At 48.8% G+C, this 18056-nt stretch overlaps 6 protein-coding genes across 6 annotated transcripts; 2 read left to right on the top strand and 4 right to left on the bottom strand.

Moving 5' to 3' along the window:
• Positions 1 to 2585: 2585 nt before the first annotated feature.
• MAM_05451 (Rap1-interacting factor 1) lies at positions 2586 to 7961 on the bottom strand (the record flags this gene model as incomplete). The annotated part of the gene is made up of 2 exons (XM_040824249.1): positions 2586 to 4844; positions 4905 to 7961. The coding sequence occupies 2 exons, from the start codon at positions 7959 to 7961 to the stop codon at positions 2586 to 2588; spliced, it is 5316 nt and encodes a 1771-aa protein (XP_040677961.1).
• Positions 7962 to 8871: 910 nt separating this feature from the next.
• MAM_05450 (Guanine nucleotide exchange factor, Ric8) lies at positions 8872 to 10566 on the top strand (the record flags this gene model as incomplete). Its single annotated transcript, XM_040824248.1, has 4 exons — positions 8872 to 9115; positions 9143 to 9219; positions 9279 to 10399; positions 10461 to 10566. 4 exons carry the CDS (start codon positions 8872 to 8874, stop codon positions 10564 to 10566), a joined length of 1548 nt encoding a protein of 515 aa, XP_040677960.1.
• A 515-nt stretch (positions 10567 to 11081) lies between these two features.
• On the bottom strand, positions 11082 to 11565 carry MAM_05449 (uncharacterized protein; the record flags this gene model as incomplete). The annotated part of the gene is made up of 2 exons (XM_040824247.1): positions 11082 to 11446; positions 11493 to 11565. The coding sequence occupies 2 exons, from the start codon at positions 11563 to 11565 to the stop codon at positions 11082 to 11084; spliced, it is 438 nt and encodes a 145-aa protein (XP_040677959.1).
• A 484-nt stretch (positions 11566 to 12049) lies between these two features.
• MAM_05448 (Acyl-CoA N-acyltransferase) lies at positions 12050 to 12880 on the bottom strand (the record flags this gene model as incomplete). Its single annotated transcript, XM_040824246.1, has 1 exon — positions 12050 to 12880. The coding sequence occupies one exon, from the start codon at positions 12878 to 12880 to the stop codon at positions 12050 to 12052; it is 831 nt and encodes a 276-aa protein (XP_040677958.1).
• Positions 12881 to 13530: 650 nt separating this feature from the next.
• MAM_05447 (60S ribosomal protein L20) lies at positions 13531 to 14149 on the bottom strand (the record flags this gene model as incomplete). The annotated part of the gene is made up of 3 exons (XM_040824245.1): positions 13531 to 13689; positions 13766 to 13942; positions 14030 to 14149. The coding sequence occupies 3 exons, from the start codon at positions 14147 to 14149 to the stop codon at positions 13531 to 13533; spliced, it is 456 nt and encodes a 151-aa protein (XP_040677957.1).
• Positions 14150 to 15079: 930 nt separating this feature from the next.
• Positions 15080 to 16599, top strand: MAM_05446 (COP9 signalosome complex subunit 12; the record flags this gene model as incomplete). Its single annotated transcript, XM_040824244.1, has 5 exons — positions 15080 to 15364; positions 15425 to 15717; positions 15776 to 16007; positions 16061 to 16122; positions 16170 to 16599. 5 exons carry the CDS (start codon positions 15080 to 15082, stop codon positions 16597 to 16599), a joined length of 1302 nt encoding a protein of 433 aa, XP_040677956.1.
• Between the last annotated feature and the right edge of the window lie 1457 nt (positions 16600 to 18056).

The following is an 18056-nucleotide window of genomic DNA, read 5'->3' as shown; positions in this document are numbered from 1 at the left end:
CCTTAGAGGCTAAAAATAACTCTTGTAGCTGCTTTCCTGCTATAGAGTAGATTAGCCTTTATAGCTTATTAGTGTTTTTGTTAAATTCTAGCTAGCATTCCTCTCTTAACCTTAATTATATATGCAAAGAAATGTAGGCGTAAAGCATATTAAATCCTTGCATGTAAAATGCATGCAAACGTTCCTTGTAGGCAATTTGTGTGCTGCAGTTGTTTCCTTTGTTTTTGTAGGTGTTTTTTCTAGTAGGCAGTATCTGCCGCTAACACTATATATAAAAAATATAGAGTAGAAATATATAGTTACTAGGGGGATTTATACTATATATTTATTTCTACTATATAGTAGTAATATAGATAAACCTACTAGAAGAAGAGTATATAATAGACTTAAGCTTTAAGCTTAAGTAGGTATAAAGCACTATATTAATGCCTTATTAAGTATACTTTAAATATACATTAAACCTATATATATATAATAAAAGAAAAAGAAGAGATAGAGAGCTTCTTCTTTCCCTCTTTTCTCTCCTTAAGTTTATAGTTAATACTAGTAACGCTTATACGCAGTAGCCTGTAAGGCTAGTTCTTAACATCTAGTTATATCTATTAGCTGCAATAGCAGCAATAGCATTAAAGAAATAAATTCCTTAATCTTAAGGGAGCTCTATCTTCTAATTAGTCTTCTTTCTCTATTATTTATATTGCAATTTAATTGTTGTAATAGCGCTAGCAGCTGCTGCTGAGAGCATTAATTCCTTGCGGCAGTTTCAATCTCTGCTTGTGTGCGATCTCTGCAAATGCTTAGTGCCATTTTGTACGGCATTATAGAGGTCATTAAAGCTGCTATACCCTGGCGGGGGCGGCAAATTTAAGGGCGGATTTAAGGGGTTGTAAGGGCCTTCGTCAGCCATTGCGATGTTGTTGAAGGAAAAAGCTGCTGCCTGTTGAAAAATTCGTACGGCTGCAGCGTTATTAAAAAATCCGTCGATTTTCAATGAAGCTTTTTAGAGTTAAGTAAAGCTGCCATACCTTTGTACTAAGAATGTACTATAGGGCATGGCAGCAGGGCTTGCCGCATAAAAAGTGGGTCATATGGGGTGGTGAGCGCCCCGAGCAATAGACGCCATGACACTGGTGCCACAACCACCGAACAGCGGGCCATGTTGTCTCATGCGCAGTACGCCGGGCCGCCGGCTGAGAATCCTGTAGAGAAGAGAGTTTCTCCGGGGCCAGATGGAACGGAAATTGGGGGCGCAGAATCTGTCGCATGTGGAGTTGACGATGGGAGGGGAAACATTCAGGTACTTGGCATTGCGCATTGCCATGCCGTCCGCGTCCAACGCTGTCAGCAATGCCAAGCCTCAAGTACCTAGGTACTTACCAAGTACTTAAGTACTCAAGGTAATAAAGGCCATCCAAGCCCTCAACTTGTCGCCTTGGAGTTGACAAGACGCACGTTCTGATGGCCTGTGTGACCATCTCGATCGAGCCTTTGTTTTTCTGTGGATATCACGTCGCAGATGAGCGTTTCGGATTCAGTGTACTTCGCTGTGGCCCTCTTCAAGTAGACACGAGTCCGTGTCGCTGTCTCCCGTCGCAGGAATGTGAAGAGGACGAAACGTCTCCCCAAAGTCTCCAACAACCGGTTATCAAGGTCTCTGACCCCATGTTCGTGGAACTAGTGGTTATCCATTCACATTGTCGACAAACTCAAACCTGCAACGTGTTTTGGCGCATTTTCCCTCGCAGCTAGCAACAAACTACATACTTCTCCAGGTACGTTACGCACCCAGCTCGGTTAACTGCTACGTCTACAGTTTTGCATTGCACCATCCAAAGCATATCCCACCGTTCCGCATACATTTCATCCTCCCGTGGCCGCAACCGGTCCTCTGCGCCTTGCTTCACTTTTAGGTGAGCCCTCGGCCGTTTCTTGACCGACGCTGGATTGTCGCCATGTCCGAACGGGGAACCGAAACTAATGGAGAGGCTCATGATGATGTTCAATCCTGTGCTTGGCATGGTTCGTGCAAATGCGAAGGGGCCCAACATGCCCCACGCCTTCTCCTAAACGGCTGCTAAAAGTCATCATGGTCCACTTTCGGGATACCGAAATTGGGAGTTCCGTACTTTAGCTTGACCAGGAGCACCTCCGAGTACCGCCGACCAATCTCAGATCATCACCATTGTGACTTCTAAATTTTCCCAAGTTGGACTGGGGGCGGTAGGGTTCATTATATCATAATACCATTAGTATGCGCTCTCCGTTTGCAACGACCTGCCCCGAGCCAAGTCCAGCTTACGTTGTCATTGTCCTTTGCACCCGTGCTACGAACTTGTCTTTGTCTTCGACTTGTGATCTAGCATATGCTGTGCGTCGTCTGGTATCGAACACCATGTTATCCCTCATTCATAAGGCATTGCCCAATACACAAAAAATATCCTTTCCAACACCAAGGTCCATGCTCAAAGTCTATGTACAGCCATGTACAAAAAAACAGGGAAAAAAAGGGCCAAAAAAAAAACGTCTCGTACAACGGCCACTAATGCTCCAATGCACGCTGTAAAGGCTGTTCCTTGTAGCAAACATTATGCTCCTTTCGTGGTCTTACTGACCTGTCGATTTTCTCTTCCTGGTCCATCAGAGGCTCTCCCTCTCCTCTCGGCTTCAAAAAGTTCACGCTTCATGTCCATCAAAATGTCTTCTACTTCATAGACCTTCTCTCGGCTCAGGGATGCGCTGCGTAGTTTATCCAACCCACTCCGCAAAGTTTCCATAATCGTCGGGGAGGTGTCTTCTCCAAGTGGTGTTTCTGCACTCGTCTTTGTGTCAACCCAATCTTTCATGGTTTGACCAAACTTGGAATTTGTTTCGAGCTCCATCGCATCTTCATCGGCTCTCCCCTCTGCCATCTCCTCGCCCGCTACAACTTGGCGAACTCCATCTGGGTGACTCTGCTGTGACGCCGCACTAGATTCTTTTGCCAATTGAGATTGTACTTCCTCATCAGTATCACCGCCATCCACATTCTCCCTTGGGTTCTTGGGTCCACGCTTGGCATCTTTTCGAATATGTCTTGACTCATGACGAGGTGAATGTTGCCTGCGAAGGCCGCTTCTGGTCTGAATGCCTTCAGCGGGCTTATCCATGCAGTCACAAGTCTGCGGTGGAGGTAGTTCGGACTGTTTCTGTTGCCCGACTGGCACTTCTTCCATTTCATTGCCAACAGATCGCCGCCTTTTGTGGCCCTTGTCAGAATGTCTTCCAGTCCTCTTTCTCTTCCTCCGAGATGGTGTTGCTTCTGTCTTCTCCGAAGGCTCCTCCGTAGATAGTATCACTGGAATTGGCGTTTCAATAGTCGCAGTTTCCGGCTTTTCGAGTGATGAACAAGTAGAATCTGAGTGAACTAGAATGGACTTATGAGACCTAAGTAGAATCTTTAAGCCCCCCTGATTGTGATCAGGCGATTGTGAACCATCAACGGGTTTCAAGGTATTTCCGCCCTTGTGAGCCGCAACCCGAAGATCCGAAACTGCTCCAGGTTTTGACGTTCCATCTACTTTTGACGCCGTCATCTTGTTACCGCCCTCCACACGCCGTGAGGAGCGGCGGCACGACAGAGATTTGGATCCCGTAGATAAGTCCACCTCGAGCTTAGGATTGGCTTGGGCTGTTTTTGCTCGTGTAACCATACCTTTTCCGGGTGTGGAAGGTGCTCTCGAGGAACGCTTGGATGACTGATCTTCAGCTTTCTTGAAGCTCGATACATCCTTGTCTTCACGCTTGTTAGGATCTGTTTGGTCGGTAGACTGGCAAGCCTCGGCTTCCGTACGTCTTTTTCGTTTCGAGGAGCGACGCAATTTTCTTGGGCCTTCTACGTCTGCAGAACCTGTGGGCCGCAGCTCTGCGTCTTCGATCTGTAGATTCTCAACAGGAGAACCGGGCGGCGAGGAAAACTCCCAACTCTCCATGGCACTTCCTGCCCTCGACCGAGATTGTATTTCAGATAGAAGAGGGCACGGTCGAGGGGCAGGCGGCGAGGATGGAGGGTCATTGAAGTCGTCCATTTGAAACACCTGGCCACGCCTGGGGGTCGGTGTCGAGCTGATGAGGTCTTCGAACGATTTACCATGTTTCGGAGTGCTCTCCTGTGCTAGCTTACCACCCGCAGGCGCATTCCTTTGTGTACTTGGCCCTCCCGGATTGCCGGCTGACGGTGGAGAGAGACTGGGTTGGGCATCTGTGTATAAAAGTGCATTTTGACGCTGTCTTTCTCGGACTTCCTTCTGGCGTTCAGTTAGGTGCTGAGACTCATCATGCAAAGGTGACGACGCAATTGGCTTGAACTGGATTTGAGAGTCGTCATGCCGGCGGCGCGGAGTGCTCATTCGTTTTGTGAGCTTTGTATGATGGAGCTCAGGCGTCATTTCTAGACGTCGCCTCTTAGTCATTGGCATTCTGGAAGTAGATGACCTAGTGGTTGACGTTGCAATGCTGGCATCAGGATGAGACGACGATGGCGATACAACGTCCAAACCGTCACCGATTGGCGGGCCTCCTTTGGGAGCCTGTATTCCGCGGGAAGTATCTCCGCTGACACCTGGCACAACAATATCAATCTTGGATCGCACAGAAGAAATGGCGGCCATGAGGCGGTCTGAGCACTCAATATTTTCATCATCCTTCATCATGGTGGTATTCCACATAACGCCTGTTCTATTCACGATGGTTGCATGCGTACTCTTAAAGGCAGCCGTGAGGACTTGTTCGATAACGTCCAAATCTTGTCTTTTTAGCAGTTTTTGAGCAGCGAGATGGCAGCAAACATGGTCCCAGATCGTAAAAACCTTTGAAAAAGAATGTCAATGGAAAATGGACAGTTTGGGAATCTTCGAATTCGAACTCACACATGTTAACAAAGAACCATGCTCCTGTTGAAGGTGAGCTTTTTCGTCTTGAAGCCACAAGCCGAGTCCAGTCTGTAGTTTGCCCAGCACCTCTACTCCAAAGAGGGACAAGTTCTTTTCCAAGAACATATCCACCGCCTCGAGCAACGGCATAGCACGCACACTCCATTCGGCGTCCAAGTGTTCATCATATGAGTCTACCAAAAAGCGATTTCCAAGTTTGTAGAGATGATCGAATGGTGCGAAAAACGTCATCTTAGGCAGAGTTGGAGGCGCTCCCCAGAGCCTTGACCGGGCAGCTTCCACGGCTTGTCTGTCTCGCGGCAGTTTCGCATGTTTGAAGAGTGAGATAACAGCTTGGCAGATCAGAGTGGATGGGCCTTCAGCTGCTGCACCCGTCATATCGAATATCGCTTTAGCCAAAGGCTCTATGACGACTAGAGAGCAGCCAGCGTCACCGAAATCGTTTGAGACGTGGGTGGCAACAGAATCAAACAATGGAGTCCATAGCTGAGGAGGTAGATTTGGGTGAGAAGTGAGACCACGCTCTATGAGGGACACAATTTCCCGCAACTCTGGACCGTTCATTTTGTCCGCAGTCGGAACAGTTCCAGCGATAAGGGGCGAACGGTTGTCAATATATGCTTTGGCACAATCTGCAGCCAGCAACCAGGGCCCGTATGGCGACAGAGCGTTGCGAGGCAACAGCTGCAAGAGCTCTTTTGTCAAATCAAGACGTCCTCTAGCAGTTCTACCTTTCAAGAAAGGCTCAAAAATTGACTGGAGGAACCTGGCCAAAGCGTCATCATCGCTGCAGCCAGCGGGGACAGCAGCAAGCATAACGAACAAGTGATGCAGGGGCATACGTATGACCCCTCTGGGTTTCTCTGATCTGTCCATCCGCTGCGACGGAGTAGAAACCGGCTCAAAGGTATTTAGTACCGTCATGGAAAGTTTCTTCTCAGTAAATGGGAGAAGTCCTAGTCCATCGATGAGAAGATGTACAAAATTGGAGACGCTGGAGAGGAATTTTGAGTTGTGTGAAGCAGATTCGGGTTCAGCGTCCTGTTTCGCAAAAATTGAAGAGAGGAAACCAAACGCGCAGCCGACAAACTTGGCCGTATCCTCGGAAACCTTGATATCTTTTGCAGAGGCAGCTGTAACAGATCCCACAATTGCCTGCCACAGTCGGTAGATCAAGCTTTCTTTATTCGCAAGATCGACAAATTTCTTTCCAATGATAGGTCCAACCAGTTTGAACACCTTGCTACAATTCCTTCGAACCCACTTCGAATCGATGGCAGGGAGTTCGTCCGGTTTGACCGGAGGCAGATCCACGATGCGGTCTTGCCTCCAGATACGCGGTGTGACAACATCCAAGAGACCAACCAGTAGCCTGGCTGCTTGCATAATGCCATCTCCTGTAACGTCAGGTTTCCCATCCAGACAAATCAGTTGGCCGATGATTGGTTGCACGGTGACATCCCACATGACATCTATATCATATTTGTCACCACCAGGGGTAAATGCGTAGTAGTATAGATTGCATATACCGCCAATGACAACCCGGCGCAGTTTCATAGCGTCATCTTGCTGCTTCAAGCTCGATTTTCTGCGAAGTTGGCTCAAGAGAGGTTGACATAATGTCGCGATGCACTTGGGACTGACTCTGCTGTCTGAAAGCGAGAGATAGATGTATCTGTTCCAGGCAAAGTTTGCTTCTTGTTTCGTGGCGTTGTCCGTCATGTTGAAAGCAGATTGTACTAGGGTCAACCATGGTCCATAGTGATGCCATCTGTCCAGGGGACAACGTAGAAACAGAGTGACGACGCTCCAGATCTGGGGAACGAAGTGGCAAGAGTTCTTTTCCTTGATCATTGCCTGCAGTCTCTTTATATAGAAGTCGATGTATGTTTCGCCATCGTTGGCTACTTGAAACAGTTCAGTCGCTTTTCGCAGCAATTGCTTTTCGGACCGCAACTCGAAACCGGCTTCCATTCCCAAGCTGATGGCTTGTGAGCGAATGTCTTTGACAAAACTGAGCATGTCGGTGAACATATCCTTGATCCAATCAAGGTGGACAGCCATGTGGTTTCTAGACTGTTTGATCAGTCGCTTGTATATGTGTAGGCGGCTCATAACGATGCTCTTCCCTTTCAAGTGGTGTTCAATCATGTGCAACGCTGTCACAAGACGACCAACTCTCTCCGAGGTCATGACTTTAGCAGAAAAGTTCTGGAATGCCACAACTTGCATAAGATGCCGCGCCACATCCTTGGGCATCGCGTCGTCTTCAAAGGAACGGATGGCGTGATCGATGACAAAAATGCTGAAGTCAGCGGTGAGAGTAGACGCGATGGCCGGGAAGTGAAGAAAGGTGGCGAGTAATGTAAGAGAATGATTGATCAAAGAAGTGTCCAGGTTTCCATGATCCGACTTTGCTGTCATATCACGCTGAACAAATTGCATAAACAGGCTCATTTTGTCCTGCAAAGCGACGCGATCCGGGAGGTTGTTGGAGGCCTTGAGGGCTCTGGAGAGCATCATATATGCATCGAGCTTGGAGTCCCGGTCAGGGCCGGCCAGCTGCTTGATAGTCGAGTCCAGCATTTCAATTATATTAAGCGGAGAAGAACCATGGAACTCGCTCGTGGAGGAAGCCAGTGGATTTGGAGACGGAGAAGGCTTGAGGATGCTCTTGACAGGTTTGGAGCATGTTGCTGACGACGAAGCTGAAAATGGCGAAAACTTGAAGGCCTTCGCGCCTTCAGGATATTGGGGTGCTTCCCGATAGTCTGTGTGAGAGGACCACTCCACCTTCTTTCGAGCACGACTGGAGCTGTGGTTGGATCCTGTGGCGATAGGTGAGGCGAGGGAATGGGCGTTTGGCGGAGTATGAAGACTCGATGTTGGGTCAAAGGCTGAGGCTCGCCCCAAGACGACTGACTTGAGAGAGACGTCGACTTCGGGACTAGCTTCACGAGGAGGAGTTGGAGGCCGAGCTGGAAGTGCAATCAGGATATTTATGGGAGAGGCCGAGGCTACTGAAGATGCCATGGCTGCCACCCAGGCGATCTAGAGAGCAAAGAGTTGGCCGGCAAGCTAACACAAGTGCCATGCAAGAGGTCGCGGTAGACAGTTGTGAGGAATCGTTGCCACTGAACAAACGACGAGTATTCAGGCTTGCAGCAAGTCGGGGCCCCGTCCAGGTACACGTCGAGGACCGTTTAGACGGGCGACCAAACGGGACGCAGGCGAGACGGGAGGCGCGAAATTAAGGGTCGAGGTGAAAAGTTGAAGGGCGAGATGAGTCGTAAACTCAGCCGAGTTGGGTACAGCAGAAATTCGGTTGCCCAGGTCCCAGGTCCCATGGAGGCTGGGTAGCCACAGACGCCCCAACTTTTCGATGAACGCGACCACGCTTCACGAAAACGCGTGCAAGGCACCGCGGGCGCTAATTAGTAATGAACTACTCCGTAAGCCAACGCAGGATGCAGGGAGGGGTGCAAGCTGCAGGTGCTCCTTTAGCATTCCCCCGGTGGATCAACTGATGCTCCGAAAAGCACGTCCTCCAAATCTCCAGGCTTCTGAGTTTCAAAGATTGGCATCAAAACGAGGTGATTTTATTTCCGTTGGAGGCGTCGGCTCATCTTCCTGGTTGAAGGCCAAGTCCCCGCCATCGTCGTCCTGGCTTGCTCGCCGCCTGCCACAGCTACACTAGGTCAGTTGGGTCGGAGGAAAATCAACGGCATGCCTCAAGCCTCATGATCTACTAAGTCAGCGAACTAGGCTTTCGTGCTGGTCCTCCCTCCGCTTGTGCGGCGATTGAATTGCTGTATCAGGCGCTCCATCCCGCGGTGAGAACCTGGATCGCTAAAACCATAACGCCGTGTTGTATTCGGGACTCTTGGATTCTCCAGGCAGCATTATATCACTTCTTGTCCATCGTCTTTTGTTGTTTGAAAAAATGTCAGTTGACGCCCTTTCTGAGCTCAAGATGTCTGCAACAACGATGGGAGCTGCCACTGGGCCAGGTGAGTCACGCCGCGCGCTGTCATCAGAAGTTGTCGGCAACGCAGTTCAAGCTAACAGTTGCTCGCCCTTAGAAAAGCTTCAGGCCGTAGCAGATCTGGTCAATAAGCTAAGCGATGGCCTCGAGAAGATCTCATTGTTACCCAAAGGTGGCCTCAACTACCCAGACGACTTTGATGGTATTCAAGTCTAACATTTTGCCAAAGAACGCAATGATGCTTTAGAAGAGCTAAAAATATATGGACGTGATCCCAACTACGCAGATCCCATCTTCACCAAAGATGTATGTGGTGTTCTTCTCAGCACTCATTTCGATGATATCTTACTCTAACATAACCCAAGGGAATGACCATGCTTTTGAGATATTCCTTTCAGAACACCCCGGATGACACTTCACGAGCGGCCCTGCGAGTCATAGCCAATGCTATGCTTTTAAAGCCCGAGACACGCCAGATTTTTGTGGATCAAGGATATGCTGCTCAGGCTTGTGATAGGCTCAACACAGGCAATTGGGATGACGAGTTCCTTCTTTCCAGAGTGTTGTTTCTTTCCACCTACGGTACCAGTATTGATTTGCCAGATTTGATTGAAAATCACGAGCTAGCGTACCATCTCGTCAACAACCTGGAACGTCACGTTAAAATCCTGTCAGATAAGCAGAAGGGAAAACTGAACCCGATGGAGGACATGGCACTTGAAGAGACGTTGAAACTCATGTTCAACGTAACACACTTTTCCAAGACCCACGTTGCTTCGTTTGCTCCTGCAGTGTCCCATATCGTGGCGCTACTTGGGAAACAAGATATATCCGAAACCAAACCCTTGGATGCTCCCTTTGGTCCTCTCATCAACGCGCTTCTTAACCTCGATCTTCATACTGACCTAAGTCAATCGGCGCTGTATCCCAGCAATGAGCCACACAAGTTAACATCAAGGCTTGTGGACTTGCTCGATCAGGGCATAAGAGCTTATAGCGGTAGTGACCTCGAAACCGTTGTCACACCGGTGGTCAGCCTACTTGCTAAAGTATACGAAAAGGCTCCTCAGCCAGTTCGGCAAAAGCTACGCGACGGCCTTCTGCCAACTGCACAGGATCGGCAAGGTGTGCTTGGCCGCTCCGACTCACTGTCATCACACTTGTTGAAAAATTCAACGAATGCTACTGCTCCAGCCTTACGGGACGCTATTTCTCATCTTCTATTCGACCTATCGGACAAGGACGCGTCGAAATTTGTGGAAAACGTGGGGTATGGCTTTGCATCAGGTTTTCTATTTCAGAACAATGTGCCTGTTCCTGCATCCGCCACAGCAACCTTCAATAAAGGTGATAGCTTTGGGGCGCAAAAACTTGTCAACCCTATTACCGGGCAGTTCCTGGATAGGGAGAAGATTGTTGATGCGCCAGATATGACCGATGAGGAAAAAGAGCGCGAGGCAGAACGTCTCTTCGTTCTCTTTGAACGGTTAGTGTATCGATCTGGATGTCATTCATGCCTAAGTAACTCGAGACTGACATAGCTCTAGACTGAAAAAGACCGGCATCGTCAATATTCAAAACCCCGTTGAAAAGGCTGTTCATGAGGGTAGATTTGAGGAGTTGTCTGATGATTGTGTTGAAGAGTTGGATTGACCAATTGACCCACTTAGTAGTGCCTCGAAATGAGCCTGTTTTCGAAATGCTCGTCTAGTGATAGAGGTGTTAGCTATCCTCGGGAGGGAAGGTGTACGATTTGAAGATATTTTCAGACACTTTGATAAAAGACTCTAGTACAAGCCAGCTGACCAGTTAGGGGTGAGTCAATAATATCCTGTCACACCTCATCACACACTTGATCTTACTTGAAGGCTTTAGTAGAACTTCGTTTACCAGACAGCTGGATAATTCGCATCATAGAACAGGGCCCGATTTCCATGTAAGTGTTGATATTGTACATATGTGTTATTTCCTGGAGCAAAGTCATTTGCATCTTGTTGTCTGGCGACCAAGCAACGGTGTTTCATCCCCTTCCCTTTTCCGTCTTAGACTTCTCACCTTACTATAACATCACCAGTCAGAGACAACTAGGGATTGTTATTAGCAAATGAAATAGCACCGATCACAACACTAGAAAGTGGGAATAGACTTCGGGCAAGGTTCATCCACGCTCAAGTGTTCAACAGGTGCTTGACCTGGGGATCACTGCCCGGTATCCCATCTTTGGCTGCCTTCTGCAACGAAACATTAGTCGTCATCATGACAGTCAAGGTGAAGGGCACGATGGCCAAGACACTGCTAGCCGCAGCTGCAAACCCAATCCATTGTCCGCCGTGACTCTGCACATCATAGGCAGCGTATCCATATGCAAGAGCAAGTCCAACCGCGACTTGTGGGAAAAGGGCTGCTCCACGTCTGTACAAGTCCGCCCATATCGGAGCAGTGGACTGGGGTGATGTCTGGAGTGCAGGTATGACCTTGAGCGAGAGTGAAGCGACAGCACCTTGTTGGTGTAGCAAGATCGTTAGTTGATGGGCTTGAAAGTGTCTGTTGCCAATATGAGGCCAACTTTGTTGACTGACCAGCTGCCCAGGCAGAACCAACAATGCCGCTTGCGACGGCAGCGGCAACCAGGGGCGCGCTCGAGATGTACATTTGCAAGAGAATTGGGTGTATGGGTGAGGTGACCTATTGGCTCGATAGGTGGCCGGAATGGAGACGAGAGGAGGTTTTGCAGCAACAATACTTATTTGCTGTTTTTAAGAGGTGCAAGCAACGTTTGGTCTCATGCAAGACACCTCATCACCCATACGTAATAACCTACCAACTAGCACGGCAATCTCGCAAGCCATTTCTTGCGGGGCTCAAGGAAGGATTCTTATCCCTCGACTACCTAGGCAGTTGAATCTTCGCGCGGCGACGTCCGATAATGTAAGACAGCAACCGTTGTGAAGGGCAAACACCACTAAACTCTCAGTAGATCGATATGTGTTTCTTCCCGTGCCAAGCTCTCGGGACGCTATCCTGATCCCCTCTACACTGCGCGACAATGACCATCACAAGAGGAAAAAAACGCTCCGTGTTTGAATAAAATCTGCGTATCAAGGTAGGCTTTCTCGTCGTCGTTTCCGGATTCCTGTTACCGCACCGGGCGCTGAGCCACGTAGCCGTACAGAGTCTTAGATACCGATTCATCATCCTCACCAACTACATCCCAAGCCTTGACGAACCGCATATTTGCCTTGGCGAGAACCCTCTGGCTTGGCTTGTTGCTGTCAGCCGTCACGGCAACAATACACTCCCTCACTTTGCCATCGTCCTCCTCCACAGCCGTGCTCTTCTCTACCTTGACGTCGACCTCGTCTCGCGGAAGCGCCCACCAGGCCTTCAAGAACGCATGCACGAGTTCTGTAGCGTAACCCTTGCCCCAAAACTCCTTCCGAAGCAAGTACCCTATCACAGGCCATCCAAGCTCTCCCACTAGCATATGACTACCTGCCGTTCCGATCATCTGTCTCGTGTCGGCCAGGCAAACAACGTATTCGTACTTGGCATCGCCCTCTGGCGACAGCCTCCATGTCAACGTCTCCTTGGACCAATTGATGTCCGGATCTGGCTTTCCCTGTCCAGTCCATTTCATGACCTCTGGTTGAAGACGCAGAGCATGCCATTCCTCCAAATCGCTTTCCAACGTGGGACGCAGGACGAGTCGCTCGGTCCGAATCTCCGGACGAGTATTTAACGGTGGAAGAGGCGAAGCTGGGAGCGTTGTCCTGGTCATGACCCATTCCAGAGGGGAAGGATTCACCATGTCGACTTGTTCTGCCTCGCCCCATGCCTCTCCTTTAGAGCGACTTAACTGAGACATCAAGTAGGAGTGTGAAGGACGTCCCATTCGGCGAGGTACTGTGGATGAAAAATCAGCCTTTCGTGCGTATATCACAAAGATATTCGATGCTCCTGAGAACATTATGGTAAAATCTCAAATCTAGCATGAGTCACCTGAGGGCGTCACCGAGGTTTGCTTCCCATGTGGATACCGTGCATTGTACCCTATGCCGCCGATTTAAGCCGTGATCCGTCTATCTAGGTAAGTACTTGGTGGGTAAGCAGTTTAGCAGGAGTCTTCATCAATTTAAGTGGATTTGACACAACGGCAGGCAACGGCAGAAAGTTTGTCCAGGAATCACGGGCCAGTCTGGTCTTTTGTTTCTTCTTTTGGTCCGGGGCGTTGGTGACTACGGAAAGAAGGCTTCCACAGCAAAGCAAGTCGGACAAGCCGCGGCTGCCTCGTAGTTCCCATGTACAACCACTTAATTGCATATTCCAATCAACTCCAACTTACTCAAGTAGACCAGACCTTGACTCGCTCACGATTCAGAGTCACGAAAACACAGGGGTATGCTTAAGGTAAACGTGAATTCCTTTTCAGACTCCAGCTACTGGTACGGCGTTGAATTCGCGTCACTCTCCATCCCCATGACGTAGCATTGAAGAGTGTTTCTTCTTTTTGGCTTTATTCGTTGCCTGCCATTACCAGGCAAATGCAGTTGATATTTCCTTGACCGTTGTAACACCCGCAGAACCTTGACCCAACCATCCCCCGGAACCAGAATTCCTCTAGGCAAAGGTGGAAGGTCGCTTTGCACTGAACACCTTCGAGTTGCTGGTCTTGGTAATACGATGAGGCAGAGGAAAGCTCAGACCCTTCTGGAGGAGCTGCTTGATGTAGGGGCGTTTGACATCATCGGTCTTCTCAATCTCAACAACACGGAGAACCTGTCGACACGAGTCAGCTGCTGATTCAAACCAAAGATCCCGTGGAAAACCAATTGCAACAGCATGGTGTACGTACGTGGATCGACCTGAAACGAGCACGGTGGCGGGCAGCCATGTCAGAGTACAGGGCCTCGACGGCATCAGTGCGGGACATCTCACGATACTCCTTGTACATATTGTGTGTACCGGAGCGAGAGTCGTAGCGCAGCCAGATGCCAAAGTTCTTGACCTTCTGTGGGTGCTTCTCGTGGATCTATGTGCCAAATTGTGAGCCTCCATGTTGCGACAAATACAAAGCCTGTACGACTCGGTGTGGGTGATCGGGTAGGGGTATCCTCACGGCCTTGACGCTGACAATCTCGCCAGTAGCCTTCTTGACCTTTCGGAGACCGCGCAAGAAGTACCAGAATCGGGACTTGGCAACCGTCTCGTTGGGTGCGAAAATGGTCATACGGTACATATCCGGGGTCGGGTTGGCCTCCGTGGGCAGGTGGCGCCCAATGACCTCGTATTCTTGAAGACGACCTATGGACAGGAAAAAAAGCTAGTTAGTTCCGTTGTTTCCATGCGGTTGTTCATATCTCATAAGCTCGCGAGATTCGTCATCCATTTTGATGGAGCGAGACAATCAGTCCGAATGGAGTGGCCAGGTTTAGAGCGAAATCGAGTCGGAGAGGAAATTTGCCGAGACGCCAGAGCTGAATCAAATAATTCTACGCTGCGCAATCCGGACCGATGGCAAAAGTATCGACCTCGCCCGAAGCCCTCCACCCTTTACACACAATACGTCAAGTATTCTCTCGTTGGTGGTGAATATGCCGGGATCGACGATGCCTCGATGTTGTCCAACTTCCTCGGACCCAATCCCAGGATGTAGGTGAAAAGAATGCAGGGGAACTGCTTACCCATCTGTATTATATGTTAGTAAGTTTATATGATGCGGTTTGAATAATATTGATTGACTCACAGTAACGGTGGTCAATGTCTTCGACAACTGGCGGAATTTGGTGATAGTCAAAGTGGAAGAAGATGGAGCGGATTTTTTTGTGCGCGGTTGGTGGGGAGGGCACACAGCAAGGCAGGTTAGGCTTCGCCAACGATTGGCTAAATGAGACCCAGTGGCCACAGGGGTCAAGAATGCGTTCACGTGATAGTACCTGTTAAGCGAAAAAGGCGACGGCCGTTTCTGGTGGAGTTGAGGTACACCGTACAAGCACGGACCGAATGAGGTTTAACCCAGGCGCAAGCTGCCTGAAGTTTGTCTGGAACGGCTGGCGCATCTGGTCGGCTCATGCGAGGATTGAGGGACATCGGAGCCAACGTTTCTCAGTCGCTGCTTTCATGGAAAAATTACCAAGTCCCTATTCACTCAAACTAGTTTTGCGTCAGCATGAATGAATTATTCGAAGACTTTTCCAAAGCGCACGCTCTGCGAAATGGGTACCTGCTAGCACAGACGATCTCACCGGTGCCGCCTCCTCATGAACCGCAACGGCTGAGACGCATATGGCAGAGCACCAATACCCATAGCGCCAAGGGAGACATTAAGCATTTCATCAAGTCCCAGACGTCTGCTCGAAAGACTATAGATAATGACGAGATCAATGGATGGGTTGAAGTATATGTCGCATACTGGAACGCTATAGGTGAGATTCTTGCTGGGGAGAGCGGCAAGGTGAGTTGCTGTCGTACTGTCTCCAGGCAAATGTATGTGGGCTAAAGTCCTATTCCCCAGTCATCTTGGACAAAAGTCTACGAGGCGTGGAAAGAACTTACTTCCATGCTAATTCGGGGATACAACAACTCTGGCTTTGAAGCATGGACAATTCCCACCCTGTACGTCGTTGGGAAGTATCTGAGGCTGTTTGCTATCAAGTCCGACGATGAGAGAAGTCGCTCTTCTACCGAAAACTCCGGAACTGCAGCGCTGATGCAGGATGACTTTGACCCGGAACTAGAGAAGCAGGGTCAGCTGAGAGACTGTGAACAGCATTTGAAGCGTATATTTACTCTATGTCTAAATGATAGGTGAGCTGCACCTGCCACCAGGTGCTTGATATGACTCTGATCACGCATAACGATGTAGAGCACCGATAGAAGAATCTCGAAAATGGGGGATATACTTTGTTATCAATCTGTTGTTCAAGACCTATTTCAAGCTCAACAGCGCGTCATTATCAAGAACGATTCTGAAAACGTTGGCTGTCTATAAAGACAAGGGAGACATGCCACCATTGGAAGCATTTCCAAGGACTCAGAGAGTCACTTTTAAATACTATGAAGGTGTTCTGTTCTTTCTCGAGGAGAATTATGTTCAGGTACTTTATACGCTCAATTCCGTTGAGCAGATCTTTAACATGATCCGGAACAGGCCGAGAAACACCTTATTGAAGCATGGCAACTATGCCACAAGGATGCCAAAAGCAACGCAGAGTATGTCAAGAATAAAAAGCCACGAATATAACGACTAATAGATACAGGCGCATCTTGACATATCTCATCCCCTGCCGACTGTTGACTAGTCACGTTCTTCCTACCAAGACGCTGCTGCAACCGTTTCCTCGGTTGCAGGAACTTTTCTTACCACTTGCCGAGTGTATCAAACGAGGGGATTTACACAATTTCGATCTAGCCCTGCAAAAAGGCGAGGATGAATTTGTCAAAAAGCGCATTTATTTGACACTAGAACGCGGCCGTGACATTGCTCTGCGCAACCTCCTACGCAAGGTCTTCATCGCTGGCGGGTTTGACGAGCTCAAAGAGGGCGAAACAACCCCTGTTCGCAGGACGCGAATACCAGTCTCCGAATTTCGAGTCGGGATTTGCATGGGTAGTGGCGGGGAGCTTGTCGATACAGATGAGGTCGAGTGCTTGTTGGCGAACATGATCTACAAGGTAAGCCCATCCTAAAGACTAACTGCATATTCTACCAACCACCCCCAAAATTCTCCCTCTCAAGAGTCACTCGGTCTGTGCCTTACAGACAACCATCTACCCCTCCATAAAACAGCACCTGGTGCCTCACCCCGATGGTCTCAGGCAGAAATGAAATTTCGTGTGGTCCTGATGATCAGATCATGTACAAGAGTGAATTGTTAATTTGCGTTTGTGACAGGATCTGATGAAAGGATACATTGCTCGAGAAAGAGGAATCGTGGTTTTGTCAAAGAAGGGCGCCTTCCCCGGAACAGGTGTGTGATTTGAGGTACATGGCTATGTTGAGAATTTCAAAGCTAGTTGGCGGCCTCGGTGACGAGAATTCTGAGCAAAATCTTGGTGAGGTGCAATTCGCATCGGCCTCTGTGATCCAGCGCGAGAGTTTGGACAAGAGGCAGCGGCACGCAGGTGGCTGACTTGAATCAATGCCTCAAGATGGAGAGTAGGGCTTCCAACAAGTGATTGATGCGAAACGCCTTCAGCAACATGGCACAAATCATTTCATTCGTCACGAGGCGCGGGATTGATCAGCGATTTGTTTGATAAGACGATGATTTCATGCCGGAGTGTCAATCAAGGCAGGTCGTGTAGCACGGGAGGATCTACCCCCACGACCTCCTAAACAGCCATAATGTTGTCCTCCTGATGTGAGTCATTGCCGCCACACCAAAATTTTGATAGCATTGGAAGTACGAGGCTGTCACTGTGCAGGGCTTCACGTAGGCTGATCCAGCGTCTAATTACAAGCAAATTCCTACCATGCCCATCCGTATGCTCCAAGCAAGTAAATCCGTGAACTCATGTAGTTGTTATTAGTGAGAAAATGAATATATTTTCAACTTCTACCTGCTGGTTAGGGCACACATCAAGCATCGGGAGGTGATGGTACACACAAAGCCGATGCAATGAAGTTATAGCTATATAAGAACCCCCAGAAAAAATCGCCCTTTTAAACATGGCAATACAGCAGGATATTATCTTTTCGTGTTCCCAAGTGAAAACTCTAAACAGCCTCGTATGCCCGAGGAATATTTCGCCAAACCGCAAACAAAGAATAATTGTGCATGGGTTGCCACAAAGGTGAAGAACATGAAAGAAAAGTAATGAAAATGATGCCTGACAAACTGTGTAGGGGCATGTCAAAACTTGCAAAATGGTAATAGAGACGAGAAAGTAGAAGACGCTGATGCCTAATTGTAAAGCCGCAGATTAAAGAACAGCATGTCTTTTTTTGGTGACTTTAAGATTGGCTCCTTATATAAGAAAATTGGATAAGTTGGAATCGTGTCGCGTCACCTTGGGAGCGTAATACCGTGACCCCGGATCTTTGAGCCTTTTAATATTGGATGTGGCGGCCAGATCTCGGTGTGCCTCTGAGAAGAGCCTGTGTTAGCTCAGCTCTTGACAAGCGGTCAAGGAGGATTTTCGTC

The sequence above is a fragment of the Metarhizium album genome (assembly GCF_000804445.1).
Source record: "Metarhizium album ARSEF 1941 chromosome Unknown scaffold_13, whole genome shotgun sequence".
In the NCBI taxonomy this organism is placed as follows: Eukaryota; Fungi; Ascomycota; class Sordariomycetes; order Hypocreales; family Clavicipitaceae; genus Metarhizium; species Metarhizium album.
Note: the sequence above shows the minus strand (reverse complement) of the source record. Positions and strands in the feature narration are given on the sequence as shown.